Genomic DNA, 19,236 nt, shown 5'->3' on the forward strand with positions numbered 1-19,236 from the left:
GTGTCTACACGGAGAGACGCTTTACCCTCTCTAGAGCTAATGGGAGGCTCAAGTGGGATTAAAGGCGATGGGGCGTTTAGAAAAGGAACATTCTATAAAATGCAAGGCATGATTTAGTACGCTAAGTTCAGGTCCAATTAAAAAGCTTTAGTTCTCTATGCATGGTAACTACACACGTGAGACATTCATCCTGAGCATGAAATATATCACAGTTAAGTGGCTGTGAACTTTTCATTTACCAAATCTGTAAATACCAAGTATTTATACAAGTTTTACTCTCGATGTTCATAAGGATGCTATATAATGGTGTGTTTGTGCTGCGAGCACAGGTTGGTCCCACCTTTTAAATTTGAAATATGTATATATGTATATATATATATATGACAAAGTAGCCAGATATATATATGTAGATAGATAGATAGATAGATAGATAGATAGATAGATAGATAGATAGATAGATAGATAGATATGACAAGGTCTCCCTCTGTAGCCCAGGCTGGCCTGGACTTCACTCTGTATACTAAGCTAATCTCAAATGTGAAACAGGTTTTGTGTCTCAGTCTCCTGGGTGCTAGGATTACAGGCAGTATACCTCACAGCCAGTTGGATCACATTTAGACAAACAAACAACAAACTGTGTGCTGAGGAGATGGTTAAAACACTTGTAAACCCTTGGCTTGGGGGCCCACCCACAACGCCAGCAATTGGAAGGTGGAGACAGGGGATCTCCAGGAAAAGCTGGCTAACCAGACTAACTGCTTCCTAAACCTGGGATTCAATTGGGAGACCTGTCTCAATGAAAAAAAAATATGGAGAACAACCAATGAAGACTCCCAACACCAACCTCAGGCCTGCACATGCATGTGCACCGACATTACACACATATGAGTTCACACACAGCGAAGCACACATATTCTCATGCATACCACACTCATGAGGGAGAAAAGAGCAAATCGACAGTATGTTTCAAGACTTTCTTGAGCTGGATGTATGGCTCAGTGGTAGAACACTTGCTTAGCACAAATGAGGCTCTGGGTGTGACCCAGGAAAGGGGGTGGGGTGGAGGAGATTTACTTTAAAATTAACAAAGTTTCCTCAACAGAAAAATGAATAAGAACAAGAAATAAATATGAATAGTGTAAGAGAGTCTGGGAGTATGACCTTGGCATGTCTCTGTGGCATGCTGTGACAGAATAGAAACAGCCCTGATAGACGTGTGTGTGTGTGTGTGTGTGTGTGTGTGTGTGTGTGTGTGTGTGTGTGAAAATGCTTGGCCCATGGAGATGGCACTACTAGGAGGTTTAGCCTTGTTGGAAAACGTGTGTCACTGTGGAGGTGGGCTTTGAGGTCTCATACATGCTCCAGCTCCACCCAGTGTGGAACACAGGCTCCCCCTGGTTGCCTTCTGATCAAGATATAGAACTCTTGACTCTATCTCCAGCAGCATGCCTACCTACGTGCCACCATGTTTCCCACCGTGATGCTAATGGACTGAACTGGACTACCGAAACTGTAAGCCAGCACCAGTTAAATCCTTTCCTTTGCCAGAGTTGCCACGGTCATGGCATCGCTTCACAGCAACAGAAACCCTAAGACACGTGGGATTCAAAATTGGAGTAATCGTGTACTTCACTAGGTTGCTACGAAGGTTAAATGAATTATATGCAAAGTGCTTAATCCAGTGCCTGGCATGATGTATGTGATATCTAGTATTGTTCACCCCCTTTAGTATTATCTAAAATAGTATATAATGTAATATAACACGTTGTCTGGCTACAAAACCATTGGTTCTGTACCCTAAGATATGCACATACAATAGACGATTATAGAGCCATGAAAATAAGGCACAAGGGCCCAGCTCAGCTAGAGCAACTTTCTTGCATGAATCCCCAGGCTCAATCCCCAGGACTGCAAGAGGGAAGCAGTAAAAGAACAGTCAATCCCATGAAATAGTTAAGTGTAAAAGGAAACAAATTGTGAACATTGTCCCATAGCACTTACATCGTTAAGCAGAAATGCAAGCTTTGAGTAAGAGTCTCCAGGTGCTTCTATGTAAAAGCTGGGGTTTTGAGTTTTCTGTACTTTTCTAAACTTCTAGTGCAGAACAGCAAGTGCTTCTGGTAGCCATACTATTACTGTCAATCTTGTTAAAGCACAACTTCTGGGTCAGTGGGCTGGCAATCTTACACAAGGAGCACTTCCCACAGGCTCGTCAGTGACGCTGATGCTGCTGGTCCAAGGCCTGAGTGGGAAGCTTTCACAGCACTGTCTCTGAGCTCGTCTTGGAGCTCCGGAAGCACGGGTTGCTGGATCCAAGGCTGGGGTTCTGTTGTAGACAGTCTGGACTATATGACCTTAGAGTTTGCATATTATAATTTCCAGGAGATGTTGATGCCGCAGAGCTGGGAACCACCCTTTGAAAATCACATCATTGGAGCATTCTTTCTCTCTCCTTGCATCACTAAAAATGTGTGTCTCCTCTTCGTTGACTACAAACTCCAAACGTTTCACCCAGAAACCTAGACATCTTTCACTCCCATGGCCATGAAGTCAAAGATTAGGTCTTGAATACACCTGAGGTGTCGAACATCTCAGCTCAGTGAGCTTTCCTAGCTTTGGCTAATAGGTTACACTCTCCCCATGCCCATCCTTCAGGGTCTTCAAATGTTATCCCCATAAGCCTTCCCCAGAACTCCACAGAACCTTCTCTGATTGCTAGTAGGGAGTGTATCTTCCAGCAGTAAAATGGGTTCTTTGGGGGTGCGGAGGCGGGGGGGGGCGGGTAACTTGCCTGTTTTCATCTGCCTGTGTGGCTCAGCCAGTCTCCAGCGTACAGCTGATACCTTGACTGACAGAGTAAAAGAATGAAGGAAGGAGCCTCCCCAGTAAGGGCGCGGAACTGTCCAGTAATGGAAACTGGAACCCTGTGCCCGCCAAGCCGATGACCAACAGTAACAGGTGTTTCCATCTCCGCTTCTGTGATTCATTCTGCATAGCTGCGCACGCACATAGCGTAAGCACACACAGTCTCCCGGAATACAACGCCAGGCACGCAGACGTGCACCCAGTGTCCTGGGCGCCCGGGAGACACACCTCAGAGACAACCTGGATTCACAAAAGGGAGGCCCTGCCACCTAAAATAGTAATGTCTGACTGCAAACAAAACAAGCAATGGATCCTGCTTATTTTCCTTGCTCCCTGGCGTACCTTTCTCTTTAGTCCTAAAGAAAGCTATTGAGGTGACCCCCCCCCCCAACTCCCAAGTCCTCCCCCACACGCACCCCTCCCCCACAGCTTCTTTCGGCCACGGCGTGCCTCGGAAGGCTGGATGAATGGGAACCAGGGGGCCCTCTTTGTCGCTAATCCTCCCCTCCTTTGAGCAAGCCCAGCTTCTTCCGGGTCAGCGACAATCACCACCACCCCAGTCCGGCCGGCTGTCCCCTGCACCAGGGCCAGGCTCGCACTGGGTCCGGTAGCCCGCGGGGGCAGGTTGCGGGAGCAGAAAAGGGCGGGGACGAGGGCGGGCGCCGAGGGAGCGGGGGAGGGAGCTCGGAGCCGAGCGATCGCAGGAGGAGGGAGCAGCCTCGGGCGGCTGGCGACGAGGATGGGAGTGCGGGGCGAGCGCACGGCGCCCAGGGTCACGGCCACGGCGGAGTCTGCGGGGCGCGAAGCCAGCGCCCGGCGCTTTTAAAGCCCGGATCGCGGCGCGCTCGAGGCGCGGGCGGCGGCCGGATGGAGAGGAAGGGCTTGGCAGCCCGAGCCTCGGGGAACCCTAGCCCGCCCGCGCTCGGTGAGGGACCGCGGCCCGGGCCGCCACCGTGCGTCCCGAGCGGCGGAGGGGCCCCGGAGCGAGGCCAGGCTGGAGCGGCGGCCGAGCCCGCGGAGCTTATCCGGCGCGCGCACGAGTTTAAGAGCCAAGGGGCGCAGTGCTACAAGGACAAGAAATTCCGCGAAGCCATCGGCAAATATCACCGGGCGTTGCTGGAGCTGAAGGGGTTGCTGCCGCCCCCGGGGGAGCGGGAGCGGGACTCACGGCCAGCCTCCCCGGCAGGGATTCCCAAAGCCAGCCGCCTCTCGGAGGAGCAGAGCAAGACGGTTGAAGCCATTGAGATCGACTGTTACAACAGCCTGGCAGGTAAGCCGCGCCCCGCCGCACCCCCTCCCCTCCTTTCCCGGGCCTCCGGGGGCCCCGCCCGGCCACGCGTCCGGTCCCCAGCTTTCCCCGACCTAGTCTCTCTGGGTCCCAGAGCGCCGTTGAGGTACATCGTGGTGCAGACTCCCTCCCGTGACAGTGGTGCTCTGGGGAGGAAATCTGGGAGGGAGGCGCTTGCGAAAAAGTGTGACTTTCAAGATGATGCCTTCCAAAGGCCATAGTCATCTTGAGTCTCTTCCCTTGCAAACATGGTAAATCTTTCCTATAAATGACTGGGCAGACAAAGGGCGACTCAGCGGGTCTGTCAGCGACTACTACTGCTCACTTGGGTTCAGACTGAAGAGATAGCACCCAAGTGTGCCCCCCAGAAGCCATGGGCTCTAAGGACAGCCCATGCACCTGTCTGCCTCACTCTGCTGTCACTGGCTCCAAAGTTGGCCTAGGTCTTTTCTTAAGTAAGCATCCAGGTAGAAACAGGCCTTCCCTCAAGTTCTCCTGCCCCAGTAGCAAAGAGGATTTTTTTTTTTTTCAGGATGTCTTCAGCATCCTGAGTAAAATGGATTCCAAAAATGTCACTTTCTTCTCTTTCCTGTTGGTTGCTCCAGGGCTCTGAGTTCACGGTTGGTCCTTAGCCCTGCTGAATTCTTAGTCTCCTGCCCAAGGCTCTTCTGTTGGGCTGAAGGTGTACAGTCCACAGTGCACTTTAGGGATGAGGCGTAAGAGTGTGTGTGTGTGTGTGTGTGTGTGTGTGTGTGTGTGTGTGTGTGTGTGTGTGTGTGTGTGTGTGTTAGAGAAAATTTAAAGTCTATAAAAAAGAAAAACTCTGAGGACTTCTCTGAAATGTGGCAAACAGTGTGATAAACAACCGCCTCACAGTGACTAAACCACCCTCTCCTCTTCTCCCACCTTGTGTGTTAGGTTTAGGGCATAGTCAAGCCTCTTTGTTAGAATGAGAGGCTTTTCTTCCTTTCTAACCTTGGAAGTTGCTTGAACTAAGTATGGCCTGTTAGGGGGTAGGAACCGGGGTTGGGGGATGTATCTGGAGGTTGAAAGACTCCGACTACGGTCCGTTCAGAAATGTCGATCTGCTGTGCGCCCTTTGGGCACTGAGTGCCAGCCTCCCTCTGCCTTCACACTGTGCCATGTTTGAGGTCACCTTTAGGGAGGTGCTCTACCCCATGTCATGCCCCCACCAGGGGTCGTCTTTACTAGGGTGAAACCCAGCCGGGAAGACACTTTATGCATGGTGAAGTAGCTTACAAATGGAGAGAATGAATACCAAGGGCAGTTACAGAGATGGTGACACTGGTCCTACGATTACAAAGAATGACCAGAGAACATGGTGGCACGGAAGGATGGCGTTTGCGACTCCATAAAAGGATACCTGATGCCTCTGGTCACTGCCCCGATGAACAGTTAAAGGGCAGCGTCTCCGTGGGCGGAGGAGGAGGCCCTCTGGATGGCTAATGCAGTGATTTTGGAGTTGTAATGGACCCTGCTTCCAGTATTGTCCACGGCTGTTCTAGGACTACATTAACCCCACAGCTCTGGCTACCAGCTGGTAAGCAGCTAGCACTGCCCGCCCTCCACCCCACAAGTGGCCACACTTCCATGGTGAAACCCAAAGTATGTCCTTGGTCAGGCCTGCCCGGTCAGAGAAGGTGACCACAGAGGTGGAGGTCAATCTCCACTTCTGTCCCCATCACACCAACACTTGAGAACAGTTCACTGATGACAGACGGGAAATAAACCCAGAGGACTTTTCCTTCCTCTGCCTGCCCTGGGGCCTGTCGCTTACGAACATTAATAATGCAGCCTGTGTGCTCTTAGGTACCTTACATGCACTTTTACTTTTTTGAGAGAGGGTTCGCTGTGTAGCCCTGACTGGGCTGGAACTGTGTAGATCAAACTGAACTTGAACTCAGATATTCACCTGTCTCTGCCCTCAGAGCACTGAGATTAAAGGTGTGTGTCACCGTGCCCAGCTTTTACTAATTTTTTTTTAATATAAGCGATCTGAAAGAAACATGGCCATTCACCTCACAGAGGAGTATCCTGAGGTGCCAGAGCCGTCCGTCTCCAAAGGCAACGCCCTGTCCATCACAGCTTGATGCAGAAAACCAGCATCATCTGGACCTCTTCCACTACCAGACACCCAGACTCAGTTGGGCTCTCAAACCCCACTTTTCAAAACTCTTCAGGGAGCCCTCAGCCCTGGTGATCAGGGAGGAAAAACATACAGCACCCTGATTCAAGGCTCTGAGAGGACCGCCAGATATCTCCAGGTCTCACATAGCAATGCGAGAGATGACCAGCTGGCCAGTTCTGAGGAAGTTAAAGTCCTTACCTTGTGTGGAAAATTCAGCACACAGCAGGAAGGCTCCACACCGAAATCACTTTGGTGAGACGTTGACATGGCTGTCCTTTGGGTCGATATGTGAAATCAGTAATCAGCCTCCCGGAAGTTGTAAGCAGTAGCAAATAATCCTTCCTCATGATTATCAGAGTAGTGGATACCTATGTAGATGCGTTCTTTCAGAAAACAGCAAAACATTTAGAGAAATGCAGAATGACCTCTAACTCCTCCACCTAAAGAGATCCGTGTTTAGCCTGATTGTGTGCACACTTTTCATCCCAGCACTCAGGAGGCAGAGGCAGGAAGATCTCTGAGTCTGAGGCCAGCCTAGTCTATAGAGTAAATTCCAGGATGGCCAGGATCACATACAGAAATCCTGTCTCAAAAACAAAAGGAAATCTGTGTTGAATGTGTGAGTGGTATGGTGTTGTTGTTGGTGGTGGTGGTGGTGGTGGTGGTGGTGTGTGTGTGGGTGTGTGTGTGTGTGTGTGTGTGTGTGTGTGTGTGTGTATGTTTACAAAGCAAGGGTCCGTGTCCTCCTACTTATGCAATCACATATCCTGCTTTTAATTCCACTTACATCGTGTCAAATTAAAATATTTCATAAAGATTATTTTAAATGCAAAATAAAAAAATTAAGTCTATTGGGCACGACAGCACTTTAATCCCAGCACTTGGGAGGCAGAGGCAGGCAGATCTCTGTAAGTTTGGGGCCAGCCTGGTCTACAGAATGAGTTCTAGGACAGCCAAGGCTACATAAAGAAACACTGTCTCAAAAAACTTTTAAAAAAATTAAGTGTACAGTTTCAGTTATGTTTGGATAGAAAGAAAAGTAGAAAGACTTGTGATGTTTTAGCTAGGGCTAGCACAGTCCAGCCTGGCCCGTGAGGTGGCCTGTCCCCTGAGTGTTGGCTGACAGGAAAGAGGAACGCAAAAGCAGATTCATCCTGGCCGAAAAGCAGGTGACTTCCATTGGGTTTTTGTTGACACCTGGGCAGCCTGGTGATATGACTGTTACAGTGCTGTCTTTCCACATAGGACCATATGTAGAGATAGAGGAAAGAACTTAGAATAGCCCAGAAATACCTAGAGAATTAGGCTGTGTTGCTAAGGGCTGCTATTCTCCAAACACGAAGCTGAGGTGAGGCTTCTGGAGAAAACTTAAGCTCCTGATCCTTCCTGCTTCGTCTATTAAAACCCCGCCCCAAATAAAAGCCAGGGGGCTGCTGGGAAACAGTAGGAGGTGTTAGTTTAACACCCATTTGAATGGCCCTGAGAGCCCAAGAAGGGTGTGCAGACCATCTGCAAATGGTGTCAGGCTATTGTCTGTTCTGATCAGGTTTCATTTTTTTCAGGAGGTCTCTGGCTAGCTGTGGAAGGATAATAGATGGGATTTTGCATGACGTGTTTTCTGGGAGATTAAAGGAAATAGTATTCTCTTCCTTCAGAATTTTAATAGACAAGACGGTCTAGGAAGACTGAGGAATCTGAGCTTTCCCGGCCGCAGAGCAAGCACACGTTTGATTGATGAGTGGGTCTGGTTGACTCTGAACAAGACCCCTGATTCTCCTGGGGCCTTGGTACCTTTGAAGAGTAGAGCATTTCCTCTTTGGGCTCTGGGGGCTGAGTTAGGGGTGTGGCTACAAAGATGCCCCACGTATTGCTTCGTTGATATTTTCAAGTGATGTCCAAGATTTAAATGGCAGCAGTGGGGCTAGGTGCCATTGGATCCAGAGGCTGGGAATATGTGCTCTGATACGTCTAATAACCTGCAACGAACACCATTTTGTTCTATTGCCATTTTCGATGTATTTAGAGCCATCTGTTTGGGAGATTTCTTTTGTCCTACCAAAAGATAGACAGTATCAGATTGTCTCAGCTGAAGCCCCCAATATAAAAGTATGACAAGGCCTACGAGCAGGTTTATACCAAGAGAAGTCCTGGGATGGTGTCCTCTGAAACTAGTTTTATTGATCCTCATAGACTGTCTTGAACTCATAGGTCAGGACTGGTTGTAATCTTCAGAGTTGTCCTAGTTTTCTGTCAGTCTGACACAAGCCAGGATCATTTGGAAAGAAGGAACTTCAGTTGCCCCCATCAGACTGGCCTCTAGACAAACCTGTGTGGTGCTTTCTTTATGTGATTGATGTGAGAGGGCCTAGCCCATACTGGACCCGGTATATAAGAAAGCAGGCTGAACAAAGCACAAAGAGCAACCCAGTAAGCAAGGCTCCTCCATGGCCTCCAGGTTCCTGCTGAGTTCCTATTCTGACTTCCCTTCATGGCAGACTATGATTGGGATGAGTTGGCCCAAAAGAACCCGGTTTTAGGTTCCTTTTGGCTGCCAACCCCAAGTGGCACTTGGTTATGGTTCTCTATCACAGCAATAGGAACCTAGCTAAGACGAGAGCCTAACGCAACATGGAAATACGGATCCTGTTCAAGAAAACAGGGAAATCGTATCTCTAAAGATCCCCAAACATAAAAATCTTACCTGGGACATCACTGCAACTCAGTACTTAGAAGGTTAAAGCAAGAGAGCTATGAATTTAAGGCTAGCCATCCTGGTCTACATAGTGAGTTTAAGGCCAGGCAGCCTGGTCTACATGGTGAGTTCAGAGCTAACCAGTATGGTCTACATAGTGAATTCGAGCTGGGCTGTCTCAAAAACAACCCAACCAGAATGAAGCAAAAGATAAAAATCCCCCTTCCCTTATTTGTCATGGTTGCTTTTTCTTGACATGGTAGTTTTTTTGTTTTGTTTTGTTTTTTTAATGCATTGTTTTGCTATTCAATGTCATTACAAGTAAAGAAAGTCAAAGTTTTATATTGGAATAAGCCTTACTATTCAGCTGTGTTTTGTGCAATACCAGTTTTAAATGAGAATATGACTATTTAACTTGCATGTAGAATCAAATATTACACAATTCATATTTTGTAGTTCCTACATGCATGCATAATGTATTCCTACTGGAACAGTGGAAATGCTACACAAATGAACTGTTTTTATTTAACTTCTTTATATGCCTATATTATGTGCAGATGCCATATGCACACTTTCTACAGGGTTTTCTGGTAAGTGAGAAAGGAGAGAGGAAGGAGCCGTGGGTCACCCTATTCTCTCCTTTGTACCAGTTCTAGCATAAGTGATTGGCTTACGCCAGAGAACCAACAGAAACAAGTGATACGGTCGGGTTCTATGGGATATTTGTGTTAGGTCCCCCAACTCTGAATGTGACGAGGTTTCTGGTTTCTGAATGTGAAGAGACCCCTCCTGGGTCTGCTAATGCCTCTCCTTCATTATAGACATGACACCCTTACCTACTCTCATTGAACTCTGTGTCGTGGATCCGCCATAAGTCTGTGCTTGCAGGATATTGTGAATTCAAACGTGAAGGGGGCTTCAAAAAAACAAACAGCACTTACCTCACGCACATGCTATATGCTGCCATCAGGCTTCACCTACGGCAACAGAAGAATATAAGAACAGGCACGGAAAACTTCTGAGCAAGGGCCCAAGGCAGCTTCATAAATGGTCTGTCTTTGAAGTCAACCCTAAAAGAGTCTGTGGGAGAGGACCGAATGGATACATTTAAGTATACAAAACTGGATGTAGACACTGAGATGAAGTCTAGAAAGAAAGGATATTCAGCAAAAGGTGCGGTGGAACCAGACAGCCTAGCATAGAGGAGCAGGAATCACAAATACAAAAGAGGAACGATGAAGAGGAATTCCGAGACTAGCGACAGGCAATTGCCTGGTGTCCGGAAGATGAGATTCTGGGGGAGAATTGGTGAAGGGGGGGGGAAGGAAGGGAGGTTCGAAGCTCCTGGGACCTGGGCTGTTGTGTAGATAACGCATTAGACAATACATCACGAAGTCCTTACAAATGTGGCTTCTAAGACCATCTCCCAAGGAGAGGTGGGACAGGAAATGCATAGAACGAGTTCCGGGAAGACACTGGGAAGAGCTGTCTGGCCTTGGGCTTTCAGCAGAGTCTCTAAAGTGGACGCTTACTCTGTCTCCGAGGGGTGTACGTCAGGCAGCCTCTAGCCAGAAACTCTGGGAGGCATCTTAAGATCAGATTCCCTACAGCCCAGATGCTCAAGAATGTCAGTAAAAGATGCAGAGATCTGGCTGCTGCACAGGCAGGAAGAAACACCGGGATGCAGAAGAGCCTGAAGCTGCTCCAGGAGTGTAAAGGTTGGGTACCAGCCCCACACAGGACGACCTCTCTGCCCTGTACTCATTCTCATCAGGCTCTTCTAGGGTGGAAACTGGATGTTTCAACCAACCAACCCAACATGTCCTGATTCCCTTTAGAGACTGTGGCTTCGTCTCGATCACAACACAGTGACACATGTGCCCTAGCTCAGACAAGGACATCAGACATAAAAAGACCAAAGACGGGTGGAGAGCTGGCTCAGCTGTCAAGAGCACGTCCTACTCTTGAAGAACATCCGCGTTGGGTTCCAAGCACCCACTTTGGGTGGCTCACAGCTGCTTATAACTTCAGCTCTGCAGGGACCTGACATCTCTGACCTCTGTGGCCTCCCATCCTGTGCACAGACCCACCCAGAGACGCATAATTAAACAGTAATAAAAACAAATCTTTAAAAAAGTGCCATAGAAAAGTTGTGTTTTGCTGATGAGGTCCATATGGACTTGACACTGCTCACGGCAATGTGGAGTTCATTAGCTATTGTATATTTTGTTCATGCATATTTTTATATCATCGTTGAAGAAGAACCATGTCCAATAGGACCCAAACCAATAGTTCTCATTTTAAAATAATAATAAGCTTTAAGTGTCGAGGAGAGTTGACTTAAGCCAAAGAAACTCAGGTTAGAATGTGTCCAGGTCATCTCTCCATCCGTCCATCTTTCTACCAAAGGGACTTTGAAAATAGTTTAGGTTTATTTACTTAGGCACCCAAATGATAGGCAGAATTTACAGAGGATACTTGGGGAATCACAAATGTCTCCCCTCTATAGTACCTCCATGTGTAAAGCACAAGAATAAATTGGTATTAACTGGCGGGCTCAAGAATTGTGTAAGACAGGAATTTATGATTGCCAATTGATATATGAATTTTCTGGCTGGCATCACAAATTTTCCGTTTGGCTTAGTCAGTCATCTCCAGTGATAGGGAAAGTCATCTTAAAGGAGCCTTGTAGCAACCACCACCAGCAAAACAACAACCATGCTACTCACAGTAACCAGTAGTACAGGCAGAAAAGATTCATGCGAACCCAATGCCTGGCACATTGTACATGATCCACGAATGTGTTTGAGAAGACTGGAAATGCTTGTGTCTTGTATATCTGCCTTGTGTTAAGGAACCTAATTACCCAACTGTTCACTGGCTGTTTATAGCGTTCCAGTTATGTGGTAGATCCTGGGCTTAGGGGTCTGCAGCAGTCAAGATGAAGTTAAGTTTCTCCTTTCAGTGAACTCACATGTGTATATTCCACTTTGATCTGCACGGCCTCATAAGACAAAAGAAACCTCAAACTTGGAACAGTTAAATCTTTTCCCTTGGCCACGTAGCAGTGCATAGCAAATTAGAACTTATCTGTAATTCCAAAGCCTGCCATTTTAGCTGTTCATGCCACATGGCTTTGGTACCAAAATGGGTCTTCTTGGAATTTCCATCAGTCCATCTGTTTTCCTCTTTTGCGACGACACAGACTACATCCCATTGGCGTTAGAAGGATAAGCGTTGACGTTTCTAGGGCAAACTCCTGTGTCCATCCTTTCGTCATTTCTCCTGGAACTCAAGCACAGTGCTTGCACCTGCCTCATGGGATCCAATTTCATGCTGGTCCCGGGAGGTCACAGGGAGAGTCCTGGCTTCTGTGGCCAAGCAGAGCTGGTGTGTTAGTGGGCTTTCATGCTGTGACAGAATACATGACAGAAACAAATTAAGAAAGGGAGGATGGATCGAGCAGGGCTCAGCGTCTTCATGCCTGGGAGGGTGTGGCTACAGGAGTGCTCTGTGGCTGAAGCAGTGAGAGCCTGCAGTGACTGGTCAGAGGACCCACTGTTAGGAAGAATTCTCAGGCGGGAAGTAGGGCTATCTCTCATAAGCCCTGTTCTTGCTGCCCTGTGTCTGCCAGCCGCCTACCAACCCCCCCAAACAGAGACAACCAAGAAAATCCAAACTGTTCAAACAACTGAGCCAGTGGGGACATTTCCCGCCCAAACCACAAGCCTAAAACCCTCCCATGTCTGTGGAAAGGTGACCTGGGTTTGTATGGTCAGAGAAGAGTAAGTCTGTATGTAGAACCGTTTAATGGGCATAGAGACTCCGAAGCCCTGGCCCCTCCTCCCGGCTTCCTGACTGCTCTGAGGTCTGCGGCTCCAGCCACAAGTTTTGAGAAGTGTAAGTGGCCGTGCTAAGACGAGGCGTTCACTTCAGATGCAGAAGGAGGTACCTGCTGGGGAAGGAGCAGGGTATGTTCTCTGAGGGCGGAAACGCCACTTGCTCTCTTATACACCTCCATCTTTAGGAGCACAAGCAGAAGCCTGGCGTCCTTCCAGTCTCTTAAAGATGTGTCCTTCTCTTCTGAACTGAAGGCCATTTCACAGAACGACATGCTTCTGTGTGTTCTCACGTGACCAGTCCTGAAAAATTTATTACGCAAAAAGGCACAATGCTGAGCAGCATTTAATATGACTTCCTCTACTGAAATATCCAAGAGACAATAACAGTGTCAAATTTGAGATTACGTGAAATCGTAGCGGTGAATGGTCACCTTTTGAAAAAAGAGGTTAGTTAAGGAACTTCAGACAGAGGACAGACAGTCAACAAGCTTAGCTCTTTATATAAAATCTCTCTTATTGGATTTTCTAACTATATGCTTTATAACTTTTTTAAAAAAGAAAAATGATGACATTAGTTTTCTGGGTAGAAAAATTATGAGATTTTTTTTCTTTCCTTATATTTACCCCAAGGTAACCCAACGTACAATTTTTCCACATTACTCTGGGTATTAGCAACGTCTTGTCATTGTCGTTGCCAGACAGTAACATCCAAGATGTCAAACAAATTCTCCCAGAGCCCATATTTTCTCTTTATGTCCCTGGTAGGATCCAGTCTACATGCAGAGCTCAACCCAGGTAGCAGTGTAGGAAGATGTCACACATTAGCATCAATTTTCGTCTGGTGCTGAAAGGGACCAGATATAGATCTCTCCTGAGAGACACATCCAGAGCATGTCCAATACAGGGGTCAATGCTAGCAGCAAACCACCGAACTGAGAACAGGACCCCCTTGGGGAGAATTAGAGGAAGGATTAAAAGAGTTGAAGGAGCTTGCAACCCCATAAGAACAACAATGCCAACCAACCAGAGCTTCCAGGGACTAAACCACTACCGAAAGACTACACATGGACTGACCCAGGTCTCCAACTGCATATGTAGCAGAGAATAGCCTTGTTGGGGCACCAGGGGAAGGGGAAGCCCTTGGTCCTGCCAAGGTTGGACCCCTAGTGCAGGGGAATATGAGGGGGGCAGTAAGGGGGATAGATGAGGGGACTACCCGTATGGGGAAGTGGGGAGAGGGGCTTATGGACAGGAAACCAGGAAAGAGAATAACATTTGAAATGTAAGTCAAGAAATATATTTAATAATAAAAAAGTAAAAAGACAAGGAAGAGTAGTATCGGTTCTTGTGATATAAGTTGCTCCTGAATGTTACTGCTCTATCATTTGGGAAGGTGTGGGGTGACCATTTAGGATTCTTGTCTGGGAAATCTTGCCTGCTGCTCCCTTGAAGGGAGCAGCAGGAGCCCCAGAAGGAAGCCTGATCATTCATTTGATCTTTACCGGACACCTGCAGTGGCTCTTCACCACCCAGACTTGCACCACTCTGCTCTCAGAATGTCATGTGGGGGCCAGCCTTTGAGCCTAGGCTCTGCTGAAAACCAGTTCTTCAACTTCAGGTAGAGGCTCAGTTTCCCTGTACATATAAACAGCAGGTAATTTCTCTCCGAGTCCCCTTTCAGGAGCACCAAACCAGTAGGATTTTAAGGGCTTCTAGCCATTTCCCTAGCTTATCCTTTATCCCTGTGAACGGCAGGAGCTGGGGAGGGGAACGGGAGACAAGCTCTCCTTTATTCTGGCTTACTCATCTGTGCTGACAGCTACTCATTCAAAGGGCTTGGCTGAGATCACCAGGCAACCCTTGCAGCTCGAGGAGAAGAGGCCAAGGGACTCCGTTGTCTCCCAGGATGTTAGGGATGGATAGGGGGCTTCTGAGAGGATGATGGCTTGAGCAGGGTTAAAGCCAATATAAACTTCTCTTTGGATCCCAGCACCCACTGCTGACCAGAAGGAGCAATATGGATGCTGTATCTGCCATGATTTGTGACTTTTGTCAAATGATGACTTTTGACTCTACCTGCACAGTCATTCAGCACTAGAAATTACCCCAGGGAGGCAGGGAAAGAAACAAAAAGCTTTAGAGAGGGGTTGGCAAGGGGAAGAGTTTTGGGGAATAGACATTGGCCAAATTCTAGCATCTTACAAAGAAGCCACCCTGGGCATAAGGCTGAATAGCATTGGGGGGTCTGAAGGTTTTGCTCATACTAAGTCAAAACTTTTCTCTAGGGGACCTGTCACCTCCAGATGGGAGAGACCACAGAAGTATTAGGAATGTGAGTGAACTCTTGTCTGACGCCTCTAAAGGGAGGACCGTGTGCTTATGTGTGCTCAGAGAGGGATGCCTGAGCTGCACGGCAGGGCCCCAGAAGTACACAAGGTGGTATGATGGGGGAAGATCTCTGCTTAGTGTAAGGGTCTGGACTTGAACCTTGGCTTTTCCATGAACTCCGGACAGATCCCAACCCTGTGAGCCACTTTGTTCATTAACGCACAGGGATAAGGTACGTACCACATAGGAATGGCATATGATTAGTTGATACAGGCACACATACCCAGCACAGTGCTTGACATATAGAAGATGATTTAAATGACAGCTATGTGCAGAGGTGGTTATATTAATGACAGCAGAGGGAGGCATATGGGAGGAGAGGAGGAGGAGGATGTGGAGCTCTAGGAACACGGGTAGGATATGGGAAAGCACTAAGGGCAGAGGAAGGGTCATAGGTCATGGACATTTCACCCCCACTAAGCAGCCACAGGCTAGGTTAGGTGAACAAGATGTATCCAACACCTTTGGTGTAGATGTGGGGAGGCTGAGTGAAGGAGAGGTTGACCAGATGTTCTCTGGAGAGTCATCTGAAGTCTATCAGGACCCCCTTTCCTGGAGCCAAGAATTTAAGAACCTTTGCCCTGCCCCTGGAGTAAGGGATCCATTCAGGAGGAAATACATAGAAACTGCTTGATAGGCACCAGGAAAAATAGTTCTGTGAACAAAATACGTGCTACACAAGCTCGAATACCAGAGTTTAGGTCCCCAGCACCCACATAAATTCTGGGCGGGAGCAGTGGCACACCTGTAAGCCCTTCTCTTGGCAAGTGAAGGCAAGAGTATTCCCAGAGCAAGATTCCTACTTAGACTAACTGAATTATGAGCGCTTGGGTAAAGTCCTTGCCTCAATGTATGTGGTGGAGAGAGACAGAGGAGACAATAAAGTCAACCTCTGGGCTCCATAACCCATGTACATAAAACACACACACACACACACACACACACACACACACACACACACACACACACACACACACCACACCCACACCATATATAGTCCAAAATCAAAAGGGAAAGAAAGTGCTGGATTCTTGACAGTTGTGGCTCCAGGCTGACACTGTGTGAGTTAATGAGACTCAGTTAGATGTGTCTGAATGTGTCAGTCCTCCCTGTTCCGTCCTCTGCCCCAGTTCCCCAAGTTCTTTCCTTGAACTGACCAAGCAGGGAGAGAACTACAGGCCAGGGGCGGGTACTCTCACAAATCAGACCACTCCCCAAGCTGTCTGACAGCAAGGACTTGATGGAATGGGGTGAGGCAGGTGCCACGGGAGAAAATGCTGCCCATCTTCTATGGTGTCATGCGGGTGTCTAGACCCCAGAGCTCCTCCTAGGCTGAGAATGGAAACAGCTCTGGCTTGGCTGGGTATCCCGGAAGTAAAAGGATGTTGGCCTGAAAATCCTTGTAGATTTCCTCCCGGGGGGGGGGGGGTGGGGGTGGTTCAAGAGAAGAATGTCCCCAGTCCTCTCTACTCCAGGCGAGCCCAAGACCCAGACAGTACTGTCTGTGTGGCAACTGCTCTCTTTAACAGAACATAGACCAGTGTCTGACAGATCTGCCTGTGTGGCTACTCTTCCCTCTTTAACAGAACATAGACCAGCGTTTGGTTTTTTCTTCGTGTTTTGTCTTAATAGTTTTTAGTTATAAAATAAAACATTGTAGCAATCAAGGTTGTCGAAAGTACAAGAAGTTAGGACAATCAATAAACAAATAGCTGTCAGCCATGTCACTCCATAATTTGCCTTTCCCCCGGTTTCTGAAAGACTGAAGCTGGTCCACTTTGACTCTTGCAGCCCCACAGCGTGCTGCTCAGTCCCCCTCCGTGTCACCAATGGCAGCCCAGTTCTCGCTGCCACCTCCTTTTCGTACCACTACACTAGTCTGTTGAGTTAATTCGGGTTTTACTGGAGGTGACGGGATGCACGAGGAGACAGCCTTATGAAAGCTTACCCACCATCACACAATCAGGAGTGAATCGCTAGACCTTTACTTTTGGGGCAGGCTCCTTCTGCCTTCCACGGTGGTCACCCTTTCCCTCATTTTCACGTCAGCCTCCCCCTGCTCCTGTCCTTACACGGGCAGAGTAATTTGGCTGTATTCTGTCCACTTGAATTTACCCAGTACCCACCTCCAAGCTTCCCCGAGCTCATCTGAGGCAGCTGTTAAAGTTAATCCTCCACGGGTGGGGTGGGGTGGATAGTTTCTTGCTTGGGCGAGCGGGGGTGGGGGGTTGGGCACTGTTTATTTTTAAGCCATTCAGTGTGCACATGTTTGTACCCTCCATTTTTCCATCGGTATTTTCCACTGAGAATAGCTTGGTGCCATTAAATGTTATTATCCTGTACGGTGTTCCAGTTGCACTAGCGTGCCATTGTTCATTCAGCGACTAGTCGGTGTTTTGGTTATTTGAACAACCTGCTCCGATACCTCGCTGCCAGAGAGGGTGTGCAAGGCTCTGCCTGTTAACCCACCCCAAGCATCCGATAACATGATGGAGGGCTAGGAGGAGAGTCGATGGGGGCAGAAGAGATGTTGCTGGGGCTACAAGGATGGCAGGAAGGTGGTCAGAACAGGAAGGTTTGGTTTGCTGTTATTGCTGTTGTTGTTGTTGTTTCGTCTGTCTCAGTTACTGTTCTATGGCTGTAAGGAGACACAACCAAGGAAGCTCTTATAAAGGACAATATTTAATCAGGGCTCTCTTACAGGGTCAGAAGATTAGTCCTTTATTCTCATGGTGGGAAGCCTGGCTGTATACACGCAGACATGGTGCTGGAGCTGAGAACTTTACATCCCGATCTGAAGGCAGCAGGCGCAGAGCAAAAGCTTCTCCTTTGTCCTTTCTGAAGGCTGCCTCGGGAAGGTGGGCGGGTCTTCTGGCAGGTGATATGCGCCCCCAGGAGACATCCTCATCCAAACCGTCACGTCACCATATCCAAAGAGAGCAGGATGAGACTTTGACTTCTGGTTTCTCCCCATCCCCAGCTCAGGGCCAGACTGAGATAAGTTCTCAGACAGAGCAGACAAGGGAGAGACGGTGGGACGTGGGTTTATCCCGAGTACTTTGGGTGACCGTACCTGTCATTATGTAGCAAATGGCCAAACTGACATCCCCGAGCCCCTGCTTCCGGCAGAGGAGTGGGTATTAATAAAGACTCAGCACACGAGACTCTGTCATCCTTTGTCCCGCCACTGCTTTCTGGGTCACATCAAGATCAAGAGTGAGTTTGGGGGACCACAGTTGTGATAACTTGAAAGGGAGCTGCCATCACAGCCTGGTAGGGCCTTCCTTCTTGGAAGTGGCAGGAGACATGTACCAAAGGCTGAACCGACCTCAATGGTACAGCTCTCTTCAGTGGGTTCAAACACCCCATAAGTGACTGTTAAGATATGCCTTCAGCTTAGGGTGCTAAACTGCCTTTCCACCTTGGTTCCTTCGCCTGCTCTTCAATGGCTGCTCATCCTTCTCCACATCTTTGGGGGGGGGATGGATTCAGACCCCTACCAGAAGGCAAAAATCTACAGATCCTCAAGTCCCTTATACAATGTGGCGTCATATTTGCCTGTGACCTCCGTACATCCTCCTGTGTTCTTGACATCATCTCGAGATTACTCACATGACCTAAAAAGGCATTTGCTATTCGGGGACAGCTGTCATAAACACTGTCTTAGCGGAAGACAAGAAAAAGTCTTTTCAATACAGATGCAGCTTTTTCTCCTTTTTCCCCCCAAATATGTTTGACTGACAGTTGGCTGGATCTGCGTACACATGCAGAACTGCAATGTGACGGGATCGCTTGCCAGAGTGGATATGAATAAAAACTTGAGGAAAACAGTGTCTTTTGAGTGCTTTCCCATGAATCCCCAGTACAAAGCACGGAGAGCGAGTCCATATTAGACAGCTTTACCAAGGGCATCTGCCTGGGATCCACAGTGATGGTATCCCGAAGCGCCCCAGCACTGGGACATCCAGCTGGAGGCCTCAGAGATAGGAAGATGGCAGGTTGGCGATGGTCA

At 48.2% G+C, this 19,236-nt stretch overlaps 1 protein-coding gene across 1 annotated transcript in view; it reads left to right on the plus strand.

Annotated features, from left to right (window-relative positions):
• Nucleotides 1-3,392: 3,392 nt before the first annotated feature.
• Ttc9 (tetratricopeptide repeat domain 9) overlaps nt 3,393-19,236 on the plus strand; it is a 35,245-nt gene continuing 19,401 nt past the window's right edge. Inside the window, exon 1 of the mRNA XM_032908065.1 lies at nt 3,393-4,135. Within this exon, the coding sequence (XP_032763956.1) occupies nt 3,733-4,135 (403 nt within the window). The 5' untranslated portion in view covers nt 3,393-3,732. The remainder of the gene's footprint in view (nt 4,136-19,236) is intronic.

This window comes from Rattus rattus, chromosome 7 (assembly GCF_011064425.1).
Source record: "Rattus rattus isolate New Zealand chromosome 7, Rrattus_CSIRO_v1, whole genome shotgun sequence".
Lineage (NCBI taxonomy): Eukaryota > Metazoa > Chordata > Mammalia > Rodentia > Muridae > Rattus > Rattus rattus.